Source organism: Anabas testudineus, chromosome 9, assembly GCF_900324465.2.
Source record: "Anabas testudineus chromosome 9, fAnaTes1.2, whole genome shotgun sequence".
NCBI classification, from domain to species: domain Eukaryota; kingdom Metazoa; phylum Chordata; class Actinopteri; order Anabantiformes; family Anabantidae; genus Anabas; species Anabas testudineus.
This window is the reverse complement of record NC_046618.1, coordinates 2,868,291-2,896,289: the sequence shown is the minus strand read 5'-3', so window position 1 is coordinate 2,896,289 and position 27,999 is coordinate 2,868,291. Positions and strand designations below refer to the sequence as shown.

Below are 27,999 nucleotides of genomic sequence, written 5' to 3'. Positions count from 1 at the left end.
CTTTTACCGATGATTGCTCTCAATCCCCTCAACTCTCCAGGGTGAGCTTTGGAGAAAAATAAAATTGCCCGTGTTAAAGTGCTGCAATTGAACGAGGACATATTGTTAAGGACACTCCCGGGTACTGCACCCTGGGTAAAGTACCTGCCACTTCCCAGCAGGTGTTGATTCATCATTCATTACCAAAAACTGGGGAATGCAGGGAGCTTCGACATTTTCTTGATGTTAACCAGGGAGGCTAGAAATTGAAGGCTTGCAGCTGCCCCTGACTGGGCAGGAGGGGGAATCAAATATTCTTTCTGCTGGGAGAAATGAAAGGGCGGGGGGGGGGGGGGGGGGAAGCTACTGCCACATGGATGAAGGAAACATAAAAGAAGGTTTGACCAAGGCAGGGCTGGATGAAGGAATCCACCACTGATGGAGATGAGTAGTGGTTGGTGGGCTTCAGAGAGTGTCCCTGCCGGAGGGAAAACAGCAAGTCGTCTCCTCTCCCGTGCTTTGTCTTTACCTGTGAGTCACCTGGTTGTTGAGGAGGCCTGGGAACGTCTGTTCTGTTTCCATGCTTAATGAGCCATCTAGCACAGCAGCAGAGACAGATGAGGTTACCACTTCTACACATTGCTATATATGCAGTGTTACAGAAAGGTTCATGTCTGTCAAGCAGGTCAAATCAGTGTGAGAAGCTTGTAGTAATATACAGTAGAAAACTCAAAGCTGTAACTGCTGCTAAAGGGGCTTCTACACAGTGCTGAATTAAAGGTGTCAATAAAGAGATTTCAGACTACGTCTACATTAACTCAGGTAAATCCATAAATCTGTTTTTGTCCTGCATGGACACAGGACAGATTGCAGTTATCTTGCCCATCAAAACAAGCTTTTTCCATCAGGACTTGTGGAGTTGTATCAACACCCAAACAATGGTAGCAGTAGTGCAGCAACTCACTGTAAAAGCAGTTTAGTTGCTTGTTCCCTGAAACTGTTCTCTGCTTGTTAAATGTTTTATCCATAGCTGCAAATCTTTGTTGACCTGAATCACCTTGTGTAAATGTACATAGTTTTGACCTAAAACATTGTTTTAGAATTTATCTGGTATTAAACATAGTCGCCATCGTTTCTGAGTTTCAATAAATTAGCAATTAAAGGTGTTATCACATTGTTATGGCTTGATGTGAGTAGACTGGTGTGATAAATGTAATTTTTCATTCAAATTAAACACAAACATGGTCAAATGAGCAAAAACGAGAGGAACATTTACACTAGTATAATACTAGAGCATCAGAAGTTCACCTAAACCTCAGGGACCAACACCAACTGACCACAACTGAGCTCCCATACGTCATGCTGACACTAAGCCAACTTTATCTCATTAAGGTTGCTTGAAAGTCCCAGATGACTAAGCTAATAGTAAATTATGCAATTAAATTCAACAAATTCAACTGCCCCTATAATTAAATTAGATAATTATCATGGTAAATGTGCTTATTAACTGTATGTCTGTAATCTTAACTTGAACATCAGCACTGTAAGGACAAGTGTTATAGGTATTCCTCTGAATTACTGTGAGGTCTTACCATTATGGCAGCTGTACATCCACACGCGATGACCATCATATCGACATCTGCATTTCACAATATTATTAGTGTAGTCGGACTCTGGCACTTCATAGTTTGGATTAATTACGATCTGTGAGAGGGAGAATGTGAATGAGCCGGAGGTAGTTGTGGAGAGCTGTGGTGTATTCAAATCATTCTTTGTGAAAAAAAAAGAACAGAAAAAAGGAAACTTTACCTGGAAAATGTAATCTCCAGGTTTCACGTCAGTAATGTCGACCCACTGGCAGTCAATGTCATGCCTGTAGGTGTCCCAGCAGCCCACAGTAATGCCCTGGTCTCCAAAGTTAGCACACTCATACCTTTTTTCAATACCTGCAATAAGACATTATAAATTGAAATATATTATATTGAAGCCTTCTACAAATTCTACATTACATTATAAAGCTGCATTATAGATTTGGCCACCTGAGGGCAGCAGAAGGACTCTAATCACAGCTACAATAGCATGTGATGTTATTGGGAAACATTTCAGTACACATAGTTTTCATTAACATGTCCTGAGGACACTCTGGATGTATTATGAGAAATTAATACAAGGCGGCCATTCAACAAAATAAATTAATTCACAGCTCAGTGTCGATCAAACATGTCCCTTGTGAAAATAAAAAATACTGATTCATGCAGCTTTAACAGCCCATTATTGACCACACGCTTCTGCCACATTTCTTATTCACCACATTACATATTTTGAGATAAAAGGAATCGTAGTGTGTTTCTTACCTTCATCACACTCGGAGTCCTCCAGGCAAAAACTGGCTTTATGTCCTTCAGCCACTTTGGTTCCATTGAGGCTGAATAGGTCATACAGCGTAAACACCTCCATGCTGTGGTAATGTCTACACACACAGACACAAACATACTTCTAAATTACTTCTGCTGAAAACACAGAACATGTTTAAATGATGTTTAAATGCACATGTTTGATTTTGGCTTTAAAGCTACATCTGCCAGCTGTGGTGCCAAAGATTTGATGTGTGGAAAAGTGGTATCTGCCTGGAGTTGCAAACTGGGAACTTTTCTTCAGCCAACAGAGAAACCACAAAAATGTGGGACTTTTTGTAGCACTGGATAGCTTAAGTTTACACAACATGGTCCATGATTTATGTCTAATTTGACTAACACTGCATATTTTATTCAAATCTTTGAGCTGGGCTGGCAGTTTAGTAGAGGAGCCATTCATGTCTGTATGTTCTGTGTGTTCATTACTCTGCAATACCGACCTGTGACACTCGTGCCACACCCAGGAGTTTCTGCTCGCTTTGGGCCTAAAGTCAGACTGGCCATTGTTATGGATCTGGGAGGAGAAGCGCAGCAGGCGGCGGTAAGTGTTGGCCGGCACCTGGCTGGAGGTCGAGGACAGACAGTTCTCCTCGTATGCACACTGCAGCATGAACATGGGCCGGTCCTCCATGTAGGTGGTCTGTTCCACCACCTGAGGGTTCAGGACCAGGTCAGGAGCCGCTGTGGATAGGAACGATCAAAGAAGACAAAACCCACAGAGAGGCAGACAGGGACAAAACATATTTAGAAACAGAGGAATGGCTCCAGAAAGAACTGGCACATGTGAAGTGAATTAATGGTTTCTGTTCCATGCTGCAGAGCCCTGTTGGGATCCAGGAGGGAAATTAGAATTTCAGTTATGCAAACAATACTCTGAGGCAGAGATTCTCCAGGGGTAGAAATAATTTCATTTGTTGAATTAAAACTCAGTCTCAGCGTGAACTTTACCTACAATTAAAAGTGGAAATGTCAGCTATCTTTTTTCTTTGTTCAAAATGCATTAGCATACAGCAGTAAGGATCCTAAAGTGGCAGAGACAAACTTTACTGTAACACTAGCTGATTTCTGGACACTTTTTATAAAGTAGCCCCTCGAAAGCATCTATGTGTAACATTGTGAATTTGGCCGTCTTACTCTCAGAGCAGGAGACTCCGGCTGCGTTGCGTCCCCCTCCTTTTGGGCAGCTCAGATGGTCGCCGTGGTGCAGGCAGTGGGACAGAGACATCTCAGTTCCAGAGCAGCGAACGCCACTCATCACCACAGCATCTGCACTCACCTCGCCTGGCCAGTACCACGTCTCCTGTGGAGAAAACAGGCCCCACGGTTCACAGCTGACCAAATCTTTATTAAAAAACTCAGTGAACCTTTTCCAAGTCATTCCATGAACTGTTGTGAGGAAAAGGTACAACTCCACACTGAACACTAGAGGGTGCACTTAGTCTTTCTACAGCATCAGCTTTAAATAGCACTGATGATGTGGCATTAAAATTCTCATATATCATCACCATATCAAACAGATGACTTGATTGTGACTAGTTATGTTTTTCTGTGTTGAACAGAATGTAATTACCAAGTGTATATTTTGTACAATCTGTCCCAACTGTACATCATTTGTCTGTAGGAGAACGTCCAGATAAACAACACAATGCTGTAACATTGTAAATTCACTCCTATTACAGCAGAGAGTCCTTTTTATTCTAGCCCCCCTATAATTATACATGGACAATTATGCTCTCCTCACATGCTGTTACTGTTATCATGCTGCACATTAAGCTGTGTCTGAGATGCTCAGTTTGAGAAGAAGTCATTATGTTGACATCCTACAGCTGTTTAGCATACTGTACATACAGAAACACAAGCTAATGTTCTCGTGAGGATGGTTTATGAATATGTATATGTATATACTTAATATACAATATTAAGAGGAATCTTTATTTAAATTCACAGAAAAATGTCATAACATGAATAGTTTGTCTGTATGTTCAATAACAAGTTTAGTCTGTATCAATACTTTCCATGAATAAAGTGTTTTATGGAAAGAAAATGACACTCAAATGAATAGTTATCAATATAACTATTGATAATAGTAATAATATGAACAGAAAATGGTCTAAAAGTTCAACTTTTTATCACTTAAGCAAGTATGGTCTCAATAGTAAAGTACCAATAGTAAATCAATAGTTTATAATTAGGTGGGTTCAAATGGAAAACGTCTTTAAGGAAATGTCAGGGATTTTCCTGTAACAATATTTAAACTACAAGACAAAAACTAAAAACATCTTGTTAGATTCAGAATAGACACAGAGAAGCTGGTTTCCATCTGCCTGGCTGCTGTGACGCGTACCTGGAAAGCATTGCTGGCGAAACCCAGGCCCAGCTGTCTGCAGACCACCATGGCCTCCATGGTTCCCCAGCTTTCACTGCAGACCGTCCCCCACACCAGAGAGCCGTTTCTCTCCACCAGCACCTCTACACGGCCTTCATAGGGGTTGCGCCCTCCACTCAGACGCAGCTAACGCCATGAAAAACATGAAAGGTGCAACCAACATAAAGACCACAGTACGTTCACTGGAGAGCCCCCTGTACTGCTACATGTAGAAGATTTAGGAATGGTGATGTAGAAGCTAGTTGAAGATACGCTATTACAAGTATATGCTGGACACATAATTAACGTGTGTTAGTCAGTGTGTGTGTCCACATGGTGTGTGAAACGAAGCTCAGACTGACCCTCTCCTGGAAGCCCATGGCAGGGACATTACATCTGACAGCGGCATCCTCCTCATGGCTGCAACCCAGCGTCTCTTTGTTAAAGGAGCACTCTGTAATGGACTTCTCAAATCCAGAGCACCGCACCTCATTCATGTGCACCGGGCCCATACCTGAAAGGTAAAGATAAAATAAACATCTTAAATAGGCTGCTTTGGGTTTTTTCATTCTTGTTAAAACTAATTATAAATACTTTAGGTGTATTTCTGAAATAATGACTGTGGAGGACAGTGTCCACTCCCCCAACGCCGTCCCACCCTGTTGGAGACATTCAACATCTCCTGGACAGTCTCCTGTACATTGACTCTGTGAAGTCAATACATTTGATACAACATCCTGGAAATCCTATTTTAGATTAGATGCTTCATCTGTTCTTCACTTGCCTGTGTACAGTATGTAGGCTTTGTATTACGAAAGTAACACTCTCAGTGTCTATGTCTACAGCAGATATAGCGTTGGTAGTCCGATCTACTAATAAGCCACGCCTTCATGATTCTGCTACAATGTTTTCCCTCTGTTACTATTACTTACTATCGCTGAGTGTTTTTTTTTTTTCCATCAGAGTTTTGTTTTTGTCCTTGAAGAGCCACTGATGAGAAACCATGATGGAAAATGAGTTTGGAAAAGGAACATTTTCTCTGTTTCAACAGTTTCCATGTCTAATATCACTGGAATGTGCATCAACATACAGCAGCATGTCCCCTGCAAGCAACTGCAGATGTCTGGGAACAAGGATCACTAGGAGTCTATTGAAAGGAATAATTGCTAAACCTTACACCTTGTTTGAATAAATAAATATTCTGTCACTCAACAGTGTCTATGTGTGTCCAAAAAATTCAACTGTATATTAAACAACACAATGTATGAATAGATCAGCATCATTCCAATAGAGAGGTTTACATTTCTGTGCAAACACTGTTTCCCACAATTTAGAGTTAGATGCTTCTCTTTTTTTACCTCTGCAGGGATCAGACTTCCAAAATTAATATAAAGGAATCTTCATAAGTCCTTGCAGCGAGATACCAGGGTTCACACTGGCTTAGGAATGGATTCCTACCCTCACTGACCTGCACAACGCAACTAATCCTGTTCTACCGAGATAAATCATGTCTGTGAGTTCATGATACTCTGCTCAGGGGTACACAGGGGAAAAATGAGGAGGGGAAGCTTAAAGAATACACTTACTGGCTGAAATGTTTTGGATATGTCGCTTGTCTACACAGTCAGAACTTCTATACTGTGCCATATAAGCAACATGGACAGTTGTTCTAAAGATAAAGTCATTCTGCACATTGCCATGAAAATGTTTTTAGCCTATTCTGTACAAAGTCAAGGCTGCTTATTTACATGATTATGCTCATGGATGGATTATTGAATGATCCAACTAGGGTCGGGAAGGCGAGGGTCAGAATCAGAATGACACAAAACAACCAAAATAAGAAACTAAATAGCTGCAGAAATGTGCAAAATGTTCTTAAAGAACACAAACAACGAGAGCGACATCATCTACAGAGATGTATGTGTCCTCAAAAGAGACACTACTGTTGCCTTGAAGAGATGTTACATATTTAGCACCAAACAGCCAAAAAGACAACATTAAAGAGATGTAGTGTTCTTAAAGAGAAGCTAAGGATGCAAAACAACTGCAGAGAAGCACAAAACAAACCACAAAGAGTGACATACAATGTAATCGAAGACATGGGACGCTTCCAAAGAGATGCCAGAGACACCAAACATCCAGAAAAGGACACACATGACCACAAAAAGACAGAAAAGTGACCACAGAGAGTCAAAGCATGACCACAACAACCACACGTGGCATAGCTGCAGGTGGCAGTGTGTGGCTGTTCTGTGTTTCTTTCAGCGTGGGGGCCTTGCTTGTCTTCAAGTGGTGGTAGGGCCTTTGCTGTGTGTGCCCAGGGGCCCCTTGTGTCATGATCCACCCATATACATTATTATGTGTTCTGAATGTGCAGCAAGAAGCAGCTGAAAACAAAAAAGCACCAATAACAGTGACAACAGAAAGCCAGCGTACCTTGTCCCAGGCGCCCTCCGGACAGCGCCTCCTGTGCTGTACCGAAGCCCAGCTCCCGACACACCACGTTGGCCGACAGCAGGCTCCAGTTATCGTCACATATGGTGCCCCACTCTCCGTTTTTCAACACCTCCACCCGGCCCTCGCCTACAATGGCCCCACCGCGAAGACGAACCAGCGGTTGCTGAAGAAGGAAAAGAGAGAAACTGTAGAAGCTGAATTTTCTAAAACCACATATTTAGGTTCTTCTGGTTCACTCAGTCAGCTGAAAGTTTGGACGTCAACTTTTCCTTCCCCGCGATGAGAAAGCTGAGGCAGCAGAGTGGGTGGCTTCATGTTTAGAGAGCACGCTATTAATGCAATCCGCCCTTTGACTGTTTAGACAAACTGGAAGAGTTCAATTCTACAAGTAAACACATTAGTAGCAGAGTTTAATCTGACTTACAGCTTCTCTGTATTCATGAAATAAAGTCCAGGCATCTTAATCTGTATCGTTACAGCCTCCGTGCACATCCTCCACACTGCTGCCACGCTGTTCTGTGAGTCTGACTTCATAGAAGGCACTGACAGATAAGTTATGGACCATATTTCTTATTTTAAAAACATTTCAAAAGTTACATACTGTAGCTTTAACTCTGCAGAGTCTCCATATTATCATGGTGCTGCCTGTGCTGCACTGCTGGCTTCCAGAGACTGTTGACTCCTGTATTCTGTACAGTATATACTGCAGAGCCAACTGAACAGATCTAGTTAATCACAGCTAGCTGAAGTTAAATCCACTTTGTCCTGATCTTTTGTGGTGCAATTGTTTCAATCTAAACTGGAGATGAAAATAAGAGAAGAGAGAATTTATGAACAGGGTTGTGTTTTATGATACTTAGAAATGATGTAATTTTCATTGCTCAACATTTGAAGGACTTTTTGTTGTGGCTACACCATGATACAAGATCAGAACTAGAGAACAGCAATGACTGCAGCATGGAGAAAGATTACAACAATACTTTGTGAAGATTACAACAGTGGACACTCAGTAGGAAGTGTTCAGGCCCTTGCTTTGAATGACTTCAGTTGCCACAGTTCTGTGACTGTAACAGGTTTCTTGGTCATAACGTTGTCGTCAAGGATTTTCCAGAGGTTTTCTATGTCTATATTAAGGAACTGCTTTGCATTCACTCTGCCATGTAGCTGTATAAGCCACAACCAAACCACGACATGTCCTCGTCCACCTTTCACTGACTTCTTTACACACTTTGGGTTCAGTCTTTCTCCAGTTCTGCAATGAACATAAAGTTTCCCATCGGACCCAAATAAATGAAACCTGCTTTCATCACTAAAGTGCACTTAGCAGAGGTGAGTCCAGCCTTTTGAGTCTTGTCCTGCTAATGAGAGGTTTGGTCACTGCAGGGTGGGCTTTCAGCCCAAATGCTCTTAAATGTGGAGACACTGTATGACGAGACAGTTCCTTCCCCTGCTCAGCACTGAAGTGGCGAGAAATTGCAGCAGTGTTGAACCAACTGCCCATTGATATTCTCTGTATCATCCTGTCCTATCTTGCATTTGTCTTTCGTGGACAAACAGCCTTCTTGGGGGAATTGTATAAGTTTGTGACGTTTTAAAGGTGCAATATTCTGGAAGTTCTTCTTTTGCTATGGCGGATAGAGTCATCCCTTTGCTCTTCACCTGGATGACCTGCTGCCTGAGGGTTTTTATCTGGTGGGTTTGTCTGTTGCTTGCAAGCACTCTCATTTGCTCCTCTAAAGCTCTACGAAACCCTGATTTAAAAATTTGCTTCACAAATAATGTATTTTTTACTCACTTCATACAATTAACAATTAAATTGACTGATCACTGACTGAGTAAAATAGACAGTGATCAACTGCTGAGATCAGTAAACTAATCTGAAAACAGTGATTTAAAGAGATTAATTCAAGTAATGGAGATTTAGCAAGTTAAATGCAATGTAAAAAAAAAAAGGAGCAAACTGAGAAAAGAAAGAAAATATCTGCTTTTAGTTTGAGCTTCCCTTCAGTCAGACTAGCTGCGCATGGTGGAAGGTTTGAGATGTGATGTGAGGCACGCAGCTCCCAGCTCCACACTCAGCTGTGGAACGTGACAGAGAGCATGCAAGCTCATACCTCACAGCAGCATGTGGATGTGGAGTCACACAGACACTTCACTGGTTCACTGGTGCTTCCTGCTTTTTTTGTTTTCCTTTTTTTTTTTTTTTTGCTTGATCTAAAAGTTGATTTGGTTGTTGACAGTCTGAGGATGTTCCATAACATCTGGACTGAGACTGCAAACTTATGAGCATTAACATGAAAAATCTGCCCCCATTCTTCTGGTTCCACAGTTTCCAGCAGATTGTAGGACCTGGCTGAAGGAATTTTTTACTTCCATTGAGTCAGTCGAACACTTTTAAGTGAAGCTGAACTGTGGGTGATAAGACCTGGGACTAAGGTCTCATGCCCAAAGCATAACCCCAAACCAAACTGTCATCTAATGCACATCTGGCAGATGTCTGCGTAGGAAAAAGAAATCATGTGGGGGAAAGGTTAAAACATCATTGAATATCTGGCACTGGAATGCTATGTGTTTAATAAACTGCCTCTGTGACACAGTCTGAGCACCAACTCCAGCTATGAACTTCATACCGCTGATGAAAAACACTCTTTCTACCACCACTAATGAGACGATGTGTAAAAACAGCCCTAATGTTGCAGTGTTACGGACTCGGAACCATTTCGCTTCACTTTCTGGAGATTCATGTTTTTCCTTTCCCTGTCCCAAGTATTTTACTACACCGTGTCACTGCTGAAGCCCAGAGGAGAGGATAATTCATTTTGAGGAGTAGCCTCCGAAGCGGCTCCAGCTGCAGTTCAGAATGTGACACAGAGTTCTGAACATCATCTTTGGCTAATGTCTAACCAAAACACTTCACGCACACTCCCACTACATCAGAGCCAGAGGACTGAACTGAACTGAACTGAACTGAACCACTGCAGCTATTTCCTACATCAGCCCTCAAAACCGCGTTCATACACGCAGAAAAGAGTTTATTAAGGTAGTGCAGTTGTATACTAAGACAGTCATTTGTTGTTTTGTGGACCCTAATGTGTGCTTGAGGAAGACCTAGTTTAAAACAACTGACACTTTTAAGTGACCCTTTTACCTCTTGTCTGAAGGCCTTCCTGAATCCTGCCATGGGAGATGGGGAGAAGGCTTTTCCTGGCACGCAGCTCACCACCACAGGGAACCCTCCAGCACAGGTTGCATTGGACTTGAGTGATGTAGGCTGGCCCAGCTTACAGCTGGATAAATGGGCTTCGTTGCCAGTGCAGTTTATAGCGAAGTCCCAATACGACGGCGTTCTCCTGCGAGCAAACATTCTGGACAGATGGAGGAGAGGGAGGAGAGAACAATAAATGCTGTGAAGAGACGGGATTCAAGTTCATCTATAATAAACAGACAGGTGTTTGTTTCAAGATGAGGAAACTTTTAAACCCAAAATCAGTTTTCAGAGATTTCAACATCACTAATAACAACTCCAGCCTCGGAAAGCAGTTTTCTCCATCATTATACTTTGTACCTTATTTAATATGTTAAGGTAAGTACAGTAACCTTTTGAAAAACTATTTCATACAGTTGTTTACACAATATTTAGTTCTCTAGCAGTCTTTAAAAGCGGAGTTCACGTGAGAGTCGATGGGTGGCACAGAGCTTGACCATGTCTGGAATATTTCCCACTATTTTTGAAACCTGACTTCGTTCACTAAATCTGAATGATTCAAATTTGGCTGGGAGGTCGATAACACATTTTCCTGTGTTGTCAGAAAGTAAGAACACATATTTACTGCTCCTTCACCCCAACTTTAAGACCTGAGACTTCAAAGATGGGCTCAGTCTAATCGATTTCATCCTCACGTTCAGGCAGCTGCAACAACACACCTCTGATAAACGGCCTCATCATGACACCACAAAACTAAACAAGCAATGATATTAGCAGATTTTCTAATTAATACCAAAAGACAAAGGTTAGCTAACAGCTGGAGCATTCACAGTCTTCCTTATGAACTTCAACAAACTGGGGTTAATGATATCCTTTCAGGCTTGCCAGGGTGCGAATGTCCTCCTCTCCGCTGACTACTGAGCTTGTATTATGTATTTAATGAGCCTCATTCACAGAATGTCCTTTCCTTGTGTGTCTGTGTCTGAGGTGTATGTGAAAAAAAGGACATGCACAGGACAGACGGCATTTGTTTCTCATTTGGGAGCTGGGACAAAGCCGCTGCAGGCTGGACGTTATCCAAGGCTGATGTTCATAGCTGCAGTCAGAGGACTGGATCTGTTGTCTCCTCAAATACAGTTTGGACACAGCCGTGGTCCATAGCAGGACTGTCAAATGGTCCTGAGGCAGAAACCGGTAATATGAATGTTACTCCACTTGAAGCAGGTGATAACACACACCATGTGAGCTCTTTTAATACAGTGGAGCATCAACACTACATGTCAATGGTAATTTGTGGGATCTGTCACAGTTCCTACTACACAGCTTGTGAAAACAGCTGTATGTTTGCAGGAGCTCTGCCAAGTCTGAGAAAATAACATCACATTACTTGAGCCGTAACCTCGTCTTGGGCTCGCAACTGCAAATTCAAACGCATCAGAGGCTGCGGCTATGTTTGAAGAGCTGGAACATGTACCAGGCAGAGCAGGTCTGACAGAAGACACTGCGTTCTGCATCATGGTAAGAGTACTGTTACTTTTTACAGGCATGAGCAGTGCAAGGATTAGTTGAGACTCAATGACTGCATCACAGTTAGTTATTTCAAGAAATAAGTCTGTACCACACAGCAGAGATTACATCAAGAAAGATGAAAAATGTCTCTTTCATCTTAAAACATGGGAAGGTCAGCTCCGGGGATGTGCTTCATCTTTTCAGCCGGTTCAAAGAAATCCTTGAAGAGATTATGCTGAGCTTCAGCAGCTAGCCTGGAACTGACATCATCATAGTGAATATTCAAAAGTGGACATTTATTACCCTTTTGTGTCACAAGTGTCCAAACTTAATAGAAGAATAGAAGCTACTGACACACTGAGCTCCAACACCACATACTGTACATGTGCTGTGCACGGTACAGTAGCTGCTGGCTCCGCGTCTCTGCTGGTTCAACCGACAGGCTGGAAAAGAGCTACACTGCACGTTTCATGGGGGTAATGCAGCAGCGGGCTGACACGTAGATGGAAAGTTAAGGAGCCGTTGTGCTCTGCTGTGATTACCTAAAGCAGAGGAAACTGCTGCTCAGCTCAGACAGAAAGGTTAACTTGAGTGCTGGAAGTTTTATGGTACTCTGATATTAACCTGTGGCAGTTTGGCTACAAGCGTCCTTATGTAGGCCAGATTTATATCCACATTACGACAGCCCTGAGGAATGCACTGATGTTGGATATACAGAAGCCAGGTTGGGCTGCAATGTACAGTGTAAGGATGTGATGTCAAGCATGTAACCCCACACACTGAAAGATGAATCATGCTGGGTTGCTCTAATTAGCTGGTAGCCTTTCTGAATTGTAATTAATGATGTTTTCCTGATGGTTAGAACTTGGCTTGAATTTAAACCTTGTCTGCTTGAGGTTGGAAAAGTTGTCCACCACCCGCTCTGACATCCCTCAGAGGCTGCCTGCCACTTTTCAGTCAACCGCCATGAGGTCCTTGCAGCCCTAGGGCCCCAGATATCTGACCCCGAGAGCATCCAAAAAGCTCCCGGTTCACAATTTAACACTTGAATTTTAGAAAAATTACAAAGAATTCAATTTCAAAGATGTGTGAAACAACCTCTCAGACAAAAAAGAGTAAAACTGACCAAAATTACCACAAGGAAATGTAAGGCGACAAAAAGGATTTAAAGTAACTTAAAAAGAGAATAACAGCAGAATGACTAATAAAGTGGGAGGTGTGGGGGCCTTTTACTGTACCCAGGGGGCCTCTGGTCTCAGAATCCACCTATGACCAGAAGAATTACTTTAATGACAGTCACATAAGGTCTTTTGTAGCTGTGGGTGGAGATTTTATACTGGGCGGAGGTCGTTCCCTCTTTGACAAATGTGCGTTGCAAACTGTGCATGTGGAGTTTGCAAAAGGGATATTTCACCCAATTCTGACCTTAAATTCACCCGACAGTGAAGGTCTAATTGTGGGAAGTGTACAGACTACGATCCTGCTGCACACTGGAGACTAAACATCAGGCTATTTAAGCCTCTGACACACTGATTTGCCAGTTCGTTTTAAAAATCTGCCTCCAATAACCGTCTGCAGTCATGGATGGATGCTGAACAAGCATGTGTAAAATCATCAACAGTTTGTAGTGTGCACTGAGTTGATGGGATACATGCACAATGACAGGGGTAAGAAGGCATCCTGTTGACAGAGAGCCTACTGCCTATTGACCAGCACTGCTCATAATATAACTTTGATAATCCAACACTAATAAATAGTGTGTCGGACTGAAGTTAAAAAGCAAACTATGAAGTTAAGATCTTGCGTCACTGAGATGATGAGGTTCCTCCTATGTCTATATACTAATACGTAAACCTAGCCTCAGTTTAAGGTGCTACAGTTACTAAACTGTATCTTTTAAAACAGTTACATCTTTGGCAACATTATGCATTTTAGACCAGCATAGTGGGACATCTCCTCCCTTTGAATCACTTTGCTGTAAACATGTGCGCCTGCCTGCAAGAAACTGCACTAAAACCAATTCCTGTTGTATGTGCTTTCAAGTTTTGCATGCATGTCAGCCTGTGTAATTACCAATTTGTGGGTGTGGTGAAGAAATGGGGGAAACACACACACTGTCTTAGGCAGAGCTGACTGTCTGCCTAAGATTCAGATTTTACTGTTATCCAGTAAAACACCTGCTGAATCACAGCAGTCAGTTGGGGGCCCTATCATTCTAAAACACCTTATAATACCATAACGTTTTGTATGGATGACACCCTATATCTCCTGGTTGATTTACCCCACACGTGCAATACTCACTTGTAGATCCTGACATTGTACTTCTTCTCCATTGGAAAGCCAAACATGCCACAGATGACTCTGCTGTTGAACTGGCTCCACTCTGTGTTACAGATCTGCTTCCATTTCCCACCATCCTTCACCTCCACATAGCCCTCTGTCACCGGGATCCGCTTGCGGTAGGATGACAGGATGGGTCGTATTCGCACATCTTCCACTTGAATATCAAGACTCTGTTGACAATACAATGAGAAATGTGGATATGCAGCAAGTAAAAACACAAAACCAGTTTTTCTTCTTCAACCAAATATGCTTGCTGGTTAATTATCTAAACAGAGTGTAGCAGTTTGTAAGCCTTCTACATATCACATCTACAGACTGTTTCCTGTGTTACATAATGTGCAATCAAAGACCCCCCCCCCACACTCCCTGTCCAAACTCTAACCACAGACTCTCAGGTCTGAGTGCGCTGCTCGTAAATCTTCTCCAGATTGCACATTTTTACGGTGAATCGCTGTATTAATGCTAAACACCGTAGCCAGCTGCCCTGCAACTGTTTCTGCTTTTTAAAAGCCAAAGATAATCAAAGGGTTTCCATGGTAACACGTGCAACACACTTTAGTGTGGAAAGAAGGAAAAAAAAAACAAGAAAGTCAATGAAGGGGAAACTGCACAAACAACATCCCTGTCTGCACACGTGCGGAAGGAGGTAATTAAGAAACCTCACGTCTACATTATTGCCAGCCACAGACTGGAGCTGTACAGGCAGAGGACAGCTCCACACTACTCAAACAGCACACCAGCAGTTATTTTGTGTTGATGTACTCCAAGTTTCACTTTCCCAAGTCAGAAACTAGATGTTTGTTCCATGCATGAGCCAAGACTATATTAAGTGATATATCATGACGGTCCTCAGGTGACTGTCTGAGTCTAGCGCTAACTCACTGTAGAAATACTTTGGTAAGCATTTGCAGCTTGAACATCTCTTTTCTTCAGGCACTGACACATTTATACAAGGCTGTGTTGTCAGGCTAAAACTTTAATCCTCTTTCCTTTAAACAAAGCAAACCCTAACACACTCATATGTGTCAACCCCTCTACTGAAACACCTGCGTACTATTCCCCTTCAAATGACTCACTGACTATTTATGATGACCTTTACGGCATGTTACAGGGCAGAAGTTACTCAGGCTTGTGTCAAACTGTACATCTACAGTCATCTACAGGTACATTTAGTTTTTCATACATTTCTAAAATCAACATCATAAAAAACTTCCAGACAGTACAGCTGTAACTGTTTTAGCTGCTGCAAGTTCTTGTTTGAAAAAACTGTTCTGGCTTATAGAATATTACAAACGTGTGAGCCTCCTGTCACTCAACACAGACATGCGGACATGCTTATGGGGCACTTGCCCACCTCTAGGCCTCTGAATTACTCAGGGTTGATTCCCCCATGGTCCCAGAGGTGCACAGGATGATATTAACAAGGAAGCTCCTTTCATTCTAAACTAAATGCAGTACTAGTACTAGCTCTAGACACATGGATAACTTTGATATGTACGTTGTCTCTTTGGGCACATTAACCAACCAACTTCCCGTCTAAGCTGGAAACTTTGCTCAACCACTGAAGAATAATTGCTTTATCAATACAGTAGATATGGACCAAAGCCATCTGGGCATCTACGTAAAATCAAGAAACTGTCAATAACAAGGTTTGTGCCTCCTCTCAGATTTTTTTGCATAGATTAAATGAACATTGTCCTCCTCTGTGGATAACATCTGCAATCTCAGTGCTACGTGACAAATCAGGCTGAGGGGGAGTGCAGAGAGCCCGATGTGCCTGGAAGTAGGGTGGAGGTTGGGGTGGGGGGGTGGCGTGTGTGGTGGGGGGGTGGAGAACGTTGCTTAGCTCAACAGATGGGTTGGTACAAACGCCTCTCATATACAGCCAAGAAGAACCTAGACATAATATAATGAGAAAGGAGGGTTTCCTAAAGCTGCATTCGAATCCAAAGAAGGACAGATGCTACCAGAGCGTAAACTACAAATCATAAGTCTCTGTCCTCTGCTATTTTCTCTCAAAGATAACCACATTAATCATTTTGGTCAGAGGCAGTAAGGTCTGGACGGCTGAGAATATAAAACTATACAGGCTGAAATCGTGGAACATGATAGTTAGTGAACATGTGGGAATGGTGACCTTGTCTGGGTTTACTGAACATACATACAGTGAATGACTTTTTGGCCAACATTTCAAACAGCATAGAAGGAGCTCCATACTGAGTCAAGAGTCAAATTAGCAAGTAAATGCAGAGTGGATCAAACAGTGCATCAGACAGAACACTGAAGAACTCTGTGTATCATTTGTATATTAATTTTTCAATTTAAAAATGAAAAATCAAAAAACAGAAAAAACACTTGCTTTTGTCAAATTTAGTTTCTAAAACCAAAATGAAAATGGTTTGTTTTCTAATTTCCCATTTTGTGCTCAATTTAAATATGGAAAAAAACTGATGAAGCACTAATATTCCAGGTTTGGCCCGGTCCCACAGAGGCACTCTCTATGAGTGCTTGTTATCTATTTTTCCCATTTTTTATTTGAATATAAACTTGGAAATGAGAAAACGAACCGTTTTTCATTTTGGTTTTGGAAATTTAAAAAAAAAAATGTTTTTCTTTGGTTTTTGACTTTTCGTTTCAAATTGATTTTACTGCCAAAGCTGCAGCCCAGTCATTATTCCTAATCCTACTCAATCTGTTCGCAGGCTTTGACACTGTAAATCACCTATCTGGTTAAATCTTAGCAGTGGCAACTGTACATTTCTCTTTATCTGAGGGCCTAAGGACAAACGGTGTTGTTGTGGAGCAGCTGTTTGAGCCCTTCACATTTTCTGAAGTTCTTTAATATAAAAAAACTGGTCACCTACTTTTAAATGGATGTGATTCTCTAAATGATGAACTGAAACCAATCCAAGCTAATGCAGGTCTACATTCCCTCTCACCCACTGTGCTCTGTCAATAAAGATTGTCTGGCGGTCACTACACCAGCCTCACTCCCATTATTTTAAAAACTGCTCAAGACAAAGCTCTACTGCAACTTCCTAAAAAACAAAACAAAAAATGAACTTACCTCACACGTAAGCTGCTTTGAAAAAAAGCATCAGCCAAACAACTAAATCTAAATGTTTGGGTAGCAATTACAAGTAAGATGGCTGGCAGTAGCTTAGTACTGGCAGATAAGTAGGAATGAGTCAAGTGACAAATGGAGTCTGGTAAGAGTTTAGAGGTACGAAACAGGTAGCATGCCGTATTTCATGTAAGTGCTAGAAACAATTCACAGGGAACAGACAGACCACCATTTAAGCACTGTACACTGTATACAGCAATTGGCTAACTGGGTTATTTGTGCCTGTGGTGCAACAGTTAATGTTGCAAATGTAATACATCAGTCCCTTTATGTCAAAGACTGTGTGTCCCAGATGTTTGAATTCCTGGAGGGACTCATATGTACATTAAAGCTAAAATGTTTTCTGATCAGAGGTCAGTGTGGCTGTAACTGGCAATTACACAATAACAGCTCCTAGAATTTCCTTTCAGCTATAATGAATGTCAAGGTGGCTATGACGAGTCCTTAAATTGCAAAATTCTGAACAAGCAATTACTATTACCACCATCCTAAGTGGTGGGACAAAATTAGTTGGAGCTATGCATCAGTGGGATTGGTCATGTCATAGTCACTCAATGCACTGATGCACTACATGTCAGGTTGTTATAGACTACTCTATAGTCTCCACAGGACAACATTAGCCTGCAAAATCAACACTGCAATTAGTTTCAGATGTAGAATGCATGTTGTTGTGAACTAATGCCTGTTTGGACTGAAAAATAAGTATAAAAACATATGTACTTAATAGCTATTCTTTCACAACAGTTGATTATTTCACCAGCTGCAGCACAAATGAAGGATTAGCTGTTTTTGCGCATAGTGTTTAGAGAATGCAGAGAATGTTGTGTCACAGTGTGCAGTTCCTCCTCCAAAACTGCCTTTGTTAACAAACTGAAGACAGATGTTTCACAAGATTGTGACAAACCCTGAAATGGAGCACGAATTACAAATGCAGTGACTGAATTGAAAGACCCGTTTTCACATGGCACTACACAGCTGAAGCGACAATAAAGACACATTTGGAAGTGATTGTAGGGTACAAAGGTCTGGATAGCAGTACTCATTTGGGATCTCAAAGGAAAAGATCTTAGCATTGACAGATGTTGACAGCAAAGTAACTCATGAATGTTTTACAGTGACACACCAACAAAACACACAACAGCTGTTCAGACTAATGTACCAATATTCTAAAATGAATCTTTTTCTCATCTGCTCCTCTGTACAGACTATGTCAGAGAACAGTTTATTAGAGGTTTTCATCATCACAAACTAAGAAACCCTGCATCTAGTCCTAAGGAGTAAAGAACAGTTGTTAGTGCTGTGCCACAGTTGTTTTATTTAGCATTAGCTCACACCTATTAATTCAATAATATCAATCTAATAGCAAGAATAAATTGGAATCTTTTAAGACTTGACATTAACTAAAATGTTTAAATATTCTGGATAGTTACAGACTTTCACATGCATCCTTATTTTACCTTAAAATATCCCTGTCTGTAAACACAACCTCATCTGTGAGTGTAATCCTCTATGCACAGCAATGTCAGATGGAGCAATTAATTTTAGAATCTCCAGAGGCTAAATATCCGCCTGCACTGTGGGAATGTGATGCCTCGGGGTTGAAAACATTTAGAAAGCTGCAGCAACATCTATCAGCCATGTGAAAAATTAGCCATCTTGACTAAGCTAAAATTGTTAAGACCATGTTAAGACTGGGACACAAAGGGCAGACATGCCAGGTTCATCGTTCAAACATGCTGAAGGGCTGACAAGGCAATTTATGGCGTCCTATCATGGCATGGTTAAAGGTTTATAGAGGCAATTGGAAGTTTTGACCTGAAGGCCTCAGAGGGAAAAATGAATAAATGGGAGCTTTACACTGAGCTCTGGGTGACTTCATGGCTGCTTGTAATCTACTTATGAGGAAGAAAGCAGTAGAGAAATGGAGGAAGGGTGGAAAAAAGAGAAGAGCTCTGAGAAAGAAATAGAGAGGAGAGTTTTGGGTTCTGTTAATCTTCATAGTCAGATTTCATCCTGTTCTGTCATGACAGCCACAGACAGCCCTCATCAGATCAAGAGGGCAGACTCAGCCAGGCAGCGTGACGTGAAGACATGGCCTGGAGGCGTTTCTTATCACCAAGAACTTTTTCTGCTATGCAAAATTTTCTCAATGAGCTAAGGTCACACACTGTGCCACTTAGAAAACAAACGCCTTTAATTTGTGACAAGAAAGAGTTTTGGTTCTAGAAGTACAGGAGTGTGGGCTGTCATTATTCAAAGGCAATACGATTAGGAACACTTAACAAGAACAGTTTGAAGAATGTTGAAATAAACAACAGATGTCTACAGTGCACAAAACCAGTGTCCAGCTATTTATCTCCAAATGTGGAGAGACTCAGAATTTGTGTCCAGGCCCTCATAGACATTTATGTGGCACATTCCCCAGTAGACAGACACCAACTGGAAAACAGTCAGTGACCTTAGGGTGCACATTTTCTGAATGACTCAATTAATAATTACTACCATAAAATATCAATGTGAAGACAATGTCATTACACGATTAAAGATGCCCATCACTGCTTCCAGCAGCGCAGGGTGTCGTCAAGTAGCTTGTCTTTAATATAAATATATTAAATATATGCTAAATGTAACAGAATTGTAGAAAAGGACATCCTCAAAGTTAAGAAGGTGGTTTATGCACAAAGAAGTACTTCAAAAATTCTTTGATTGACACAATAGTTTCAGTCTAATCAACCAATCTACACTATAGCAGTCTTTAAAAGCAGTTAGTAAGAAACTATTCTAAAAGTCCTACATGTACATCGTAATCATGTTCTTTCTTTCTTTAAAACCTTTTGAGGACTTAGCACTGAATACAGCAGAAGGGCTGTAATGATTATAATACTCAGCCCAGACTTTCTGTAAGACTCCTTTGTTTAGCCCGTCTCCACATGAGTTGACGTTTCCCCCATATAATGAAATGACTATATATATATATATATATATATATATATATATATATATATATATATATATATATATATTCCTCTTTCATAAGCTGCTCCTCAGACATTTCCAACTGCTGTTTCTGCCCCTTCTCTTATGTTGACTTGAATAAGTTGGATCGAGAAATGTGACTCCACCACTGTTCATGTCATTTGGATAAATGAGACAGCCTCTTGGAACCCTGTGAGATGTGAGAATGAACACTGCCAAACATCACATTTCATAAACTCCTGAGTTTCTAAATGTTGAAACTGGTTTGAAAAAGAATGTGATACATGCATTTGACCGCGAGTCAAACCTCTGAAAACTTCTCTGCAGCCACTTCTGTGTGAACTGAAATGCTATGGTGAAGAAATAGATTTCCTCGAAGCATGATAGGAATATACAGTATAAATAAACAGCAGAGAGATGCCACGCTAAATATTCCACTTGTGCAGAACTGAACACTGGGTATCAGTGTGTTGTGTTGACACAATGCAAAACATACAGTTGCTGGAATCCATGCAAACAACTCTGCTGACCACAAAAAACCAAACTCATGGAACAAGATGTTTTATTTTCTTTCAGTTTACAAGTTAGTCCGAAAAATCTGCCACTTTTAACCCAGCCATGTAAGAAGCACAGACACAGAGGAATCTGAGCACACGTGTCAAAGGTCAGCAACATGTGAGTGCAAGGGTTCGCGTTTCACCTCCTTCTTAGCTCACTCTCTGGGTATTTCCTTTGTGGTTGACTGACTGGTTGGCCTCCACACTGAAGTTACCATCACCTGAGAAGGCAGCAGTGGCTCTACATGCAGGCTCCTCGGTGCTCTGAAAGCCTACTAATCATCCTGCACCACAAAACCCCCAGCGACATGTCGTCATTACACAACAGAACGTGCTCCGGTGACTCACCAGATTACCACTTCCAGATGATAAGGTGGCTGTGTGGCAGTGGAACCTGGCTGGCTATGTTTTACATGCTCAGAGTCTACGTGACTTCTTCTAGAGCCTAGAAAAGCTGAGTCTGATTTTTATTATTCCATCTTGACTCCAGGCACATAGACATCTCCAGCCGTGCTCCCTTGGGAATCATAAACTTTACCCTGTGTCTCTGAAAGCCTCCACGCAGGAAGTCAGAAAAGTGTATTCACTTTTACAGCAAAGCTTTAAAGGGAAAGTCTGTGTGGGTACGTTAGGTGGGTTTTTTATCCACTTGTTTATACGGGTACAAATTAGAGAAAGGTATTTCAGTCAGTGGGATGGCAATCAAGCATCAGTGTGGGAGGCCCTGCCTTTTTTTAACACATTGGGGGCCTTACTATGAAAGTGTGATCCTGATGACGCAGGTTGGTAGATGGGAGTCATGGCTCAAACAAAGACTTCTGAGGAAGACAAGATTTTGATGCTTAAAGGGATACAAAAGGATTTGTGAAGCGTATTGACCAGCGAGTGTCAGGCAGATAACATTCCATACAATTATTACTTCCTTTAGTAGAGCACATCAAGAACAGCTGTGTTATGGTCCATGTAATGTCTAGAAAACTAAATGCCTCTCTAACATTGTAATAATATAATGATATCATGTTCCCCTTATCAGAAGAACATTGAACATTGAAAGAATGACGCTACTACTCTTCAAAAGAAAAGCTGCTTGTCTACAGTTTGCTAAAAGCCATGTGGACAAACCATACTAGGCTACTGGAAGAATGTTCTGTGCATAGATAGGAACAAAGTAGAACTTTCCAGCTTTAATGAAAAATGAAAAAGCATTGTGTTGTGTATGACTAAACTCTATTTTCCAGCAGAAAATTTGAGAACTTCATCCCATCAGTGAAACATGGTGGTGGCAGTATCATGATTTGGGCCTGGGTTGCTGCCTCTGGACCTTAATTTGTACAATAAGATGTACAGGATAACGTATTCAATCCTTAAAGTTCAACAGAAAGCTGATGATGTCACAAGATAACAACCCTCAACACACAAGTTGTTCTACCAAAGAATAAAGGAGAAGAAATACATTTAACGGTTTGAAACGAGTCAATGTCCTGATCTTAATCCATGCTGTGGACTTGAAGGATAAGAAGACAAACAACATGTCTGAGGAATGGGCTCAAATCCCTCAAAGCTGATGTACAGAGCTGATAAAGTTACTGGCAACAAAGTTATTGCTGAAAAGGGGGATTAGCACCAGATGCTAAACACACATCGCTATCCACAAACAGATTGGCTCATTTTCCACTATAAATGAATAGATTACTTTTTATTACTACTATTACTATTTATTTATTTATTTTACCTCACATGTTTAATTGGCTCCTCTTTATCTAGTTTTAGGTGGTTTATGCAGAAATAGAGAAAAATCTGAAGAGCTCTGTATTAAATTAAAACCTCACTACTGATACATTGTTATAAAAAATCCTCATATTAGCCACATTAACACGCTCCGCAGAGCAGTACAAGCTCATTGACTCAATTAATAGTTTTTCAACCCGACCAAAACAAACGCTAAGTCTTGTCAGAAAAGAAAATGAATGCTCTACTGGGACTCCGTGTTCTGAGGATATTAGGTAAAATGCAATATTAGTTCTTAAATTCTTCAAAGAAGCAGATGAATGGGTCAAAAAGAGAGACAGGGGCAGAGTTAGCTCTTGTCAGCAGTTTGCTCATAACCTTGGAATGTGGATTCATGAGACTTGCCCAGCCAGCTGAAAGATAACATTCGGCGCTTGGTGGCAATAAGCTTGGAGTTTATTGGCCGGACCAGAAAGTGACGCTCATTAGGGCCGTTAATGGTAAGGCTGGTCAACTCTGACAGTTACGAGCACGATACCCAATAATTAGCAGTTAAACTTCACTTTTGCTGACACACTTTTGCTGCAGGCTATTTGGAAAGGGCCATTGTAAAAGCACGGCATGGGAATGGGTTACTGAGTTTAAGTGTGCAGCGATGTTTCCAGCCAAACTCCTGGAAATGGGTTTGCTATGACTGTGGAGGAGCTTTGTCACGGCTGAAAGACAAGTATCAGTGATGCCATCAGGGTAATCTTTGATAGATTTTTCGATGATGTCGAAAGAAGAAGAATTATGTCAGAAATTATGAAATTAGTGAAATAATTACAACCAATGAGGGAAGAGATAGGATATGATAATCACTCACTCTCATGTTAGCATCAACCTGCATCAATTTCTTAAGTATGAAAATATGCTGGATAAGCAATTCCTAATGACGCTATATAAAAGTTAGGTGGCCCTCAAGTTACAGTCACAGGTGTAGTTTGCTACAGGTCTGAGGTTGCTGAGTAAAACTGTCACTACAAGCTCACTTTTACTTTAGAGTTGTCATCCAACTGTACAACCGTACAATCGTTTAACAGCTGTCACTGTTTTTTACACCATCTAAGCTCTTTTTTTTGTGAAAACTGCATTCAGGGTTTTAACAGACGCTTTAGGTAATTTATTTATTCTGGCTTCAACTGTAAAATCAGTCACTGATACAGCTTGTGGGAGAAAACTGTCTTGCTGAATGGCGGTGATAATTCCACTGCTTCCTCTGGCACATCAGGAGCCAAAATTTTGTGGCCAAGTGTTGTGGCTTTTTGAGCCTTAACAGGGCTTTTGAGACTAATGTTGTGGTTGTACAAATCAACCAAAAGAAAACAGATCATAAAGCAAATAAATGTGCTTTGAGGAAATAGTGAAAAGGAAAAGGTGTGCAAAGCATTTGGATGGGAGCATGAAGGATTACAGAGACTGCAGGTGTACCTCTATATGGTTGGGCAGAGTGTTGACAAATTTAAATCCAGGTATCCTCTTGTCGCTGCACACCACGCCTACATCTTCACTGTGTTTGCAGTCTGAGACACCGATGCCATTGGACGGACACAGCGCCAAAGTTGCCTCTTTGCCGGTGCAGTGGAGATTGTCAAACCAGATGCGTCCTGATCAGACAAAACACATATTCATCAGGCTCCCACTGGGAGGAAGTTTCCCTTTGCTGGTGGAAACTACGAAAGAAGATAGATTTCCTTTGAAGGGCGAGCTAGGTTCTCCAAAAACTGTGCATTCTGCATGCACTGAGGACACATCCATTATATAGTATGCTCGGCAGTATTGTATTGTATTATTCTATTAAATATCTAATGTTTGTTTGCAGTGAAATTATGATGTTTAATGTTTGTTTAAGTAAGTGTGTGCTTCCGCTCTGAGGAAACCTCTGGAAGTGGCTGTGCTTTACTTCACCTACCTTCACCTTTCCCGTATTTTGAGGAAGGTGACCATGAGACGGCTTCCACATAGCCCAGCTCCCGGCACACCACCTGAGCTGCGTGTATCGTGAAGTCGTCATCACACACGGTACCCCACTCGCCACTGTAGAAAACCTCAACGCGGCCCTCGTTGTGTTTCCTCTTATCTCCCGCCAGTCTCAGCTGAATTCTAGGCGTGTCCGGTGTCAGCTGCGGGGCGGTGTACTGCTCCTCGGCTGCATCGGGATAGCCAGGGGGGTAGCCGAGGTACTCATACTGGGCAAGAGCCAGGTTTAATAGCACTATCAGAATGACAGCGTAGGATGGCAAGTGATGAGTGGCCAGCATTTTGGTGGAAACTGATGAAAAAAGAGAAGCAGTCAGTAAAAGTCCTTGACAACGACGTAGATATTTGATTCATTACAGTGGAATCATTTTCAAATAAAAGGATGGGAGGGTTAGTGGGAAATAACTTAATGGTATCATCTCATGCATTATGGGAAATGTAGGATAATGAGTTCATCTCATGTTGGATTCCACTGCTGTTTATTTGTGTGTCTTGTGAACCTGCTAACTGTATAAAAGTGCACTTCTCAGTTGTTCAAGTACCACTTCATACAGATGATGTTCCACTTGGAATATTAAAGCTGCGCTGATCAATATTTTCATGCTGACAGTAGATTAAATGCATGATGTGAAAGTGGTTGCTCACTGTGTCAATCCCATAAAGAATTATCATCCAACCCTACAATTTTCTTCAGCACTACCGGCTGTTTTGGTGTCTTTCAGCTTGTTGTTTGGTTTTGAGGCCCACAAGTTTATTGTTCTGGTTCAGCCACAGCACCCTCATCAACCCTGTTTCCAACAACAACCACACAGCGAGTACTGGACTTCCACAAATTGCACATAAATGCTAATGTTGCTCTGTTTATGCTAAATGACCAGAAATGGAATTGTTCGTTCAACTTTTAAAGGCGTATCATGTTTACATCTCCCTTTACTGCCCCCAAGTGGCAAAAAAGTTAATGCTGCTTTTAAAATCATATTATATATTATATATTGTCAAAACTGCAGGTGAGGTCATGTGAAAACTCCCACAGCAAAAACACTGGTCTATCACCTGGCCATTGCACTGCAATTTAACTACATTTAAAGACAAATCAAACCTCCTAATCAAAGACTGGTTTGCCCAGGAGTTCACTATCGGACAAAACACACTTGAAATCACCCACTGACTCATCAACAGCTGTGTTTCCACAAACCATTCAAATATTAAATGCTGCAAACGTGTGTAAAAAAACATCTGGCAGGAGAGAGCTAATCCTTCAACTGCAGGGTCTCTGCGTTTCTCATTGTAACGTGGCACTGTTGCACAAGCTTAAAAAAAACAACACACATTATAGAACGGACAGATGGAACGAAGCCCACGGGCTCCGGGTCTGCTCACAATGTGTGAGTCCAAACAGCCATGTTGTCATTATATAAACATCATACTAGCACGTACATAAAAGCTACAGCTCAACTGTGAGTTTCCAGAGCAGCTCATTCCTGACTGTCACTCATCTCAAGCAACAGAGTGGACATGTCCATGTCCCATCCCAGCATGGCGGATGGGACATGGACAAAGCTGCTAATCCATGCGGTTACTCCCCTTTCTTATAAGAACCAAACAGGACGTGAAGAACCTCATCGGACTTTCACTAAACCTGAAACGTTGAAACCTGAAACCTGCTCTGCTGCTTCGCCTCAGAAACGCTGACAGATGTTTCCGGACAAAAGAAAGAAATGATTCTCACTGGGATGTTTTGAAACAAAAGCTACAGCATATGTGAGAGAACGGATGTGAACTCGGTTTAAGACGGCATCTTTACTTGTATGTCAGCAAACGAAAGGCCTTTCCCTTCTATAAAAAGACTTCTTTCACTTTTACTGAAGGCAGAAATAAGTCCCACCTGATGCTGAAGGGTTGGAAAGGGTCAAAATGTCACTGTATAAGAATGCAACTGCTCTCCTCAGGCCCTTTGCTGGGGCCCTCGTCAAAAGCTTCACTGCGATTACAGCAAAAGCCTTTTCTCTAATGCACGGATGTTTTCAGCACAGATTAACAGGATTGTTTCGATAATAACACGCTAAATACTGGAAAAGAGGCCTAATCTAAGTAACTATAGGCACAGCTCAGCAACACAGAAGCCAAGAGAGGAGACAAAAGAACCAGATCTTCACACTGGACAAGCTGGAAAATGAGACTCTGTGGTGTCTTTGCTTCATACATAAGCATTTCATCGCAGAACATTTATCTACTACACGTTAGTCCATAATAAACGTTCCTTAATGATGTGAAAGTCAAACCAGGAGACACTGTTTCTACAGTTTAGTGTGGATTTTTAAAACAGACCATCTGATCAGTTCACTTTAAATAATGTGACAGTCAGCAGTAACATGAAGGGACACTGGAGACATCCCTGCTGACCTCCTCACAGTCATATTAAAGCTTCTGTAGAAGTTGAACAATGAGTTGATCACTTCAGACTCACCTCACTTCAGTCGGTCTTCAGGGCTGGGTGCTCCTGCAGCCTGCAGCTCCGTGCGCTCAGACACAAAGCTCCAACTTCTCAGCGTCCTCTCTCCTCTTCCTAACCCTCTCTCCAAACTCCCCCCCCCCCCCCGTCCTGAGGCACACTCCGAGGAGCGGGGCCACGCCCACTGACGCCCACCTTAACGATGACCTCACCGGAGATCTCCCGGGACGTGGAAATAACGGGTCCTGGACGTGGATGTGAAGCTGCCATGCTGCTTTCACAGACTGTCGGAGAAATGCCGAGTCTGCACTAATTGACTGTTGGATGTGGGAATGTCGATGACGGGGAGTCTCTGTACAGTTTTTAAGGTTCTTGTATATAAATAAACAAATACTTTTAAGAATAATCCCACCAGCACTGATTTTAAATCTGAATATCCACAGATTTATAAGTTGACCGTCTGGTCAGATGCATGTGTTATTTATTCACTAGGTAAAATACAGTCATGTATTAAAACTCTCCACTCTTCCACTGTTGTGTTTTGGCTGTAGCTGCTGTGTCTAAAAACCTGCTCAGCATCAAACAGCAGGCAGATGTTAGTGAACACAGTAACTGACAGAGAGTAAAGTCACAATAATTTATGACTTAGATGAATGAACACTGCATTAAATCCCAGTGTCGATTCACTATGTGAGTACTGAGTTTGACTTATGATACATGCAAAGAAAACAAAGTGGGAGCTGTGTTCTCCTCCAAACAGCTAATGAGTTCACTGTGAACTCATTAACTAGGAGACTCTGTGAACATGCTTTGTCACAGTTTTGGCTGGAAGAGCTAAATGTGAACAAGAGTGTGTTCTTCTGCATTTGAG

At 41.6% G+C, this 27,999-nt stretch overlaps 1 protein-coding gene across 1 annotated transcript; it reads right to left on the bottom strand.

Annotated features, from left to right (window-relative positions):
• Positions 1-328: 328 nt before the first annotated feature.
• loxl2b (lysyl oxidase-like 2b) lies at positions 329-27,235 on the bottom strand. Its single transcript, XM_026343949.1, has 14 exons — positions 27,144-27,235; positions 24,609-24,968; positions 24,128-24,303; positions 14,231-14,442; positions 10,364-10,580; positions 7,195-7,378; positions 5,121-5,272; positions 4,738-4,905; positions 3,528-3,693; positions 2,834-3,074; positions 2,334-2,449; positions 1,789-1,925; positions 1,572-1,683; positions 329-575 (listed from the first exon to the last, which is right to left on the bottom strand). Exons 2-14 carry the CDS (start codon positions 24,955-24,957, stop codon positions 505-507), a joined length of 2,301 nt encoding a protein of 766 aa, XP_026199734.1. The 5' UTR covers positions 24,958-24,968; positions 27,144-27,235; the 3' UTR covers positions 329-504.
• Between the last annotated feature and the right edge of the window lie 764 nt (positions 27,236-27,999).

What these genes read in the sequence shown, in the direction of transcription:
- loxl2b (XM_026343949.1), bottom strand. Translation starts at nt 24,957, where the DNA reads ATGCTGGCCACTCATCACTTGCCATCCTACGCTGTCATTCTGATAGTG. An exon ending in CTCTGCCCAACCATATAGAG is followed by an intron (nt 14,443 to 24,127) that starts GTACACCTGCAG and finishes TATTGTCAACAG; the next exon opens with AGTCTTGATATTCAAGTGGA. An exon ending in CGGAGGGCGCCTGGGACAAG is followed by an intron (nt 5,273 to 7,194) that starts GTACGCTGGCTT and finishes TTTACCTTTCAG; the next exon opens with GTATGGGCCCGGTGCACATG.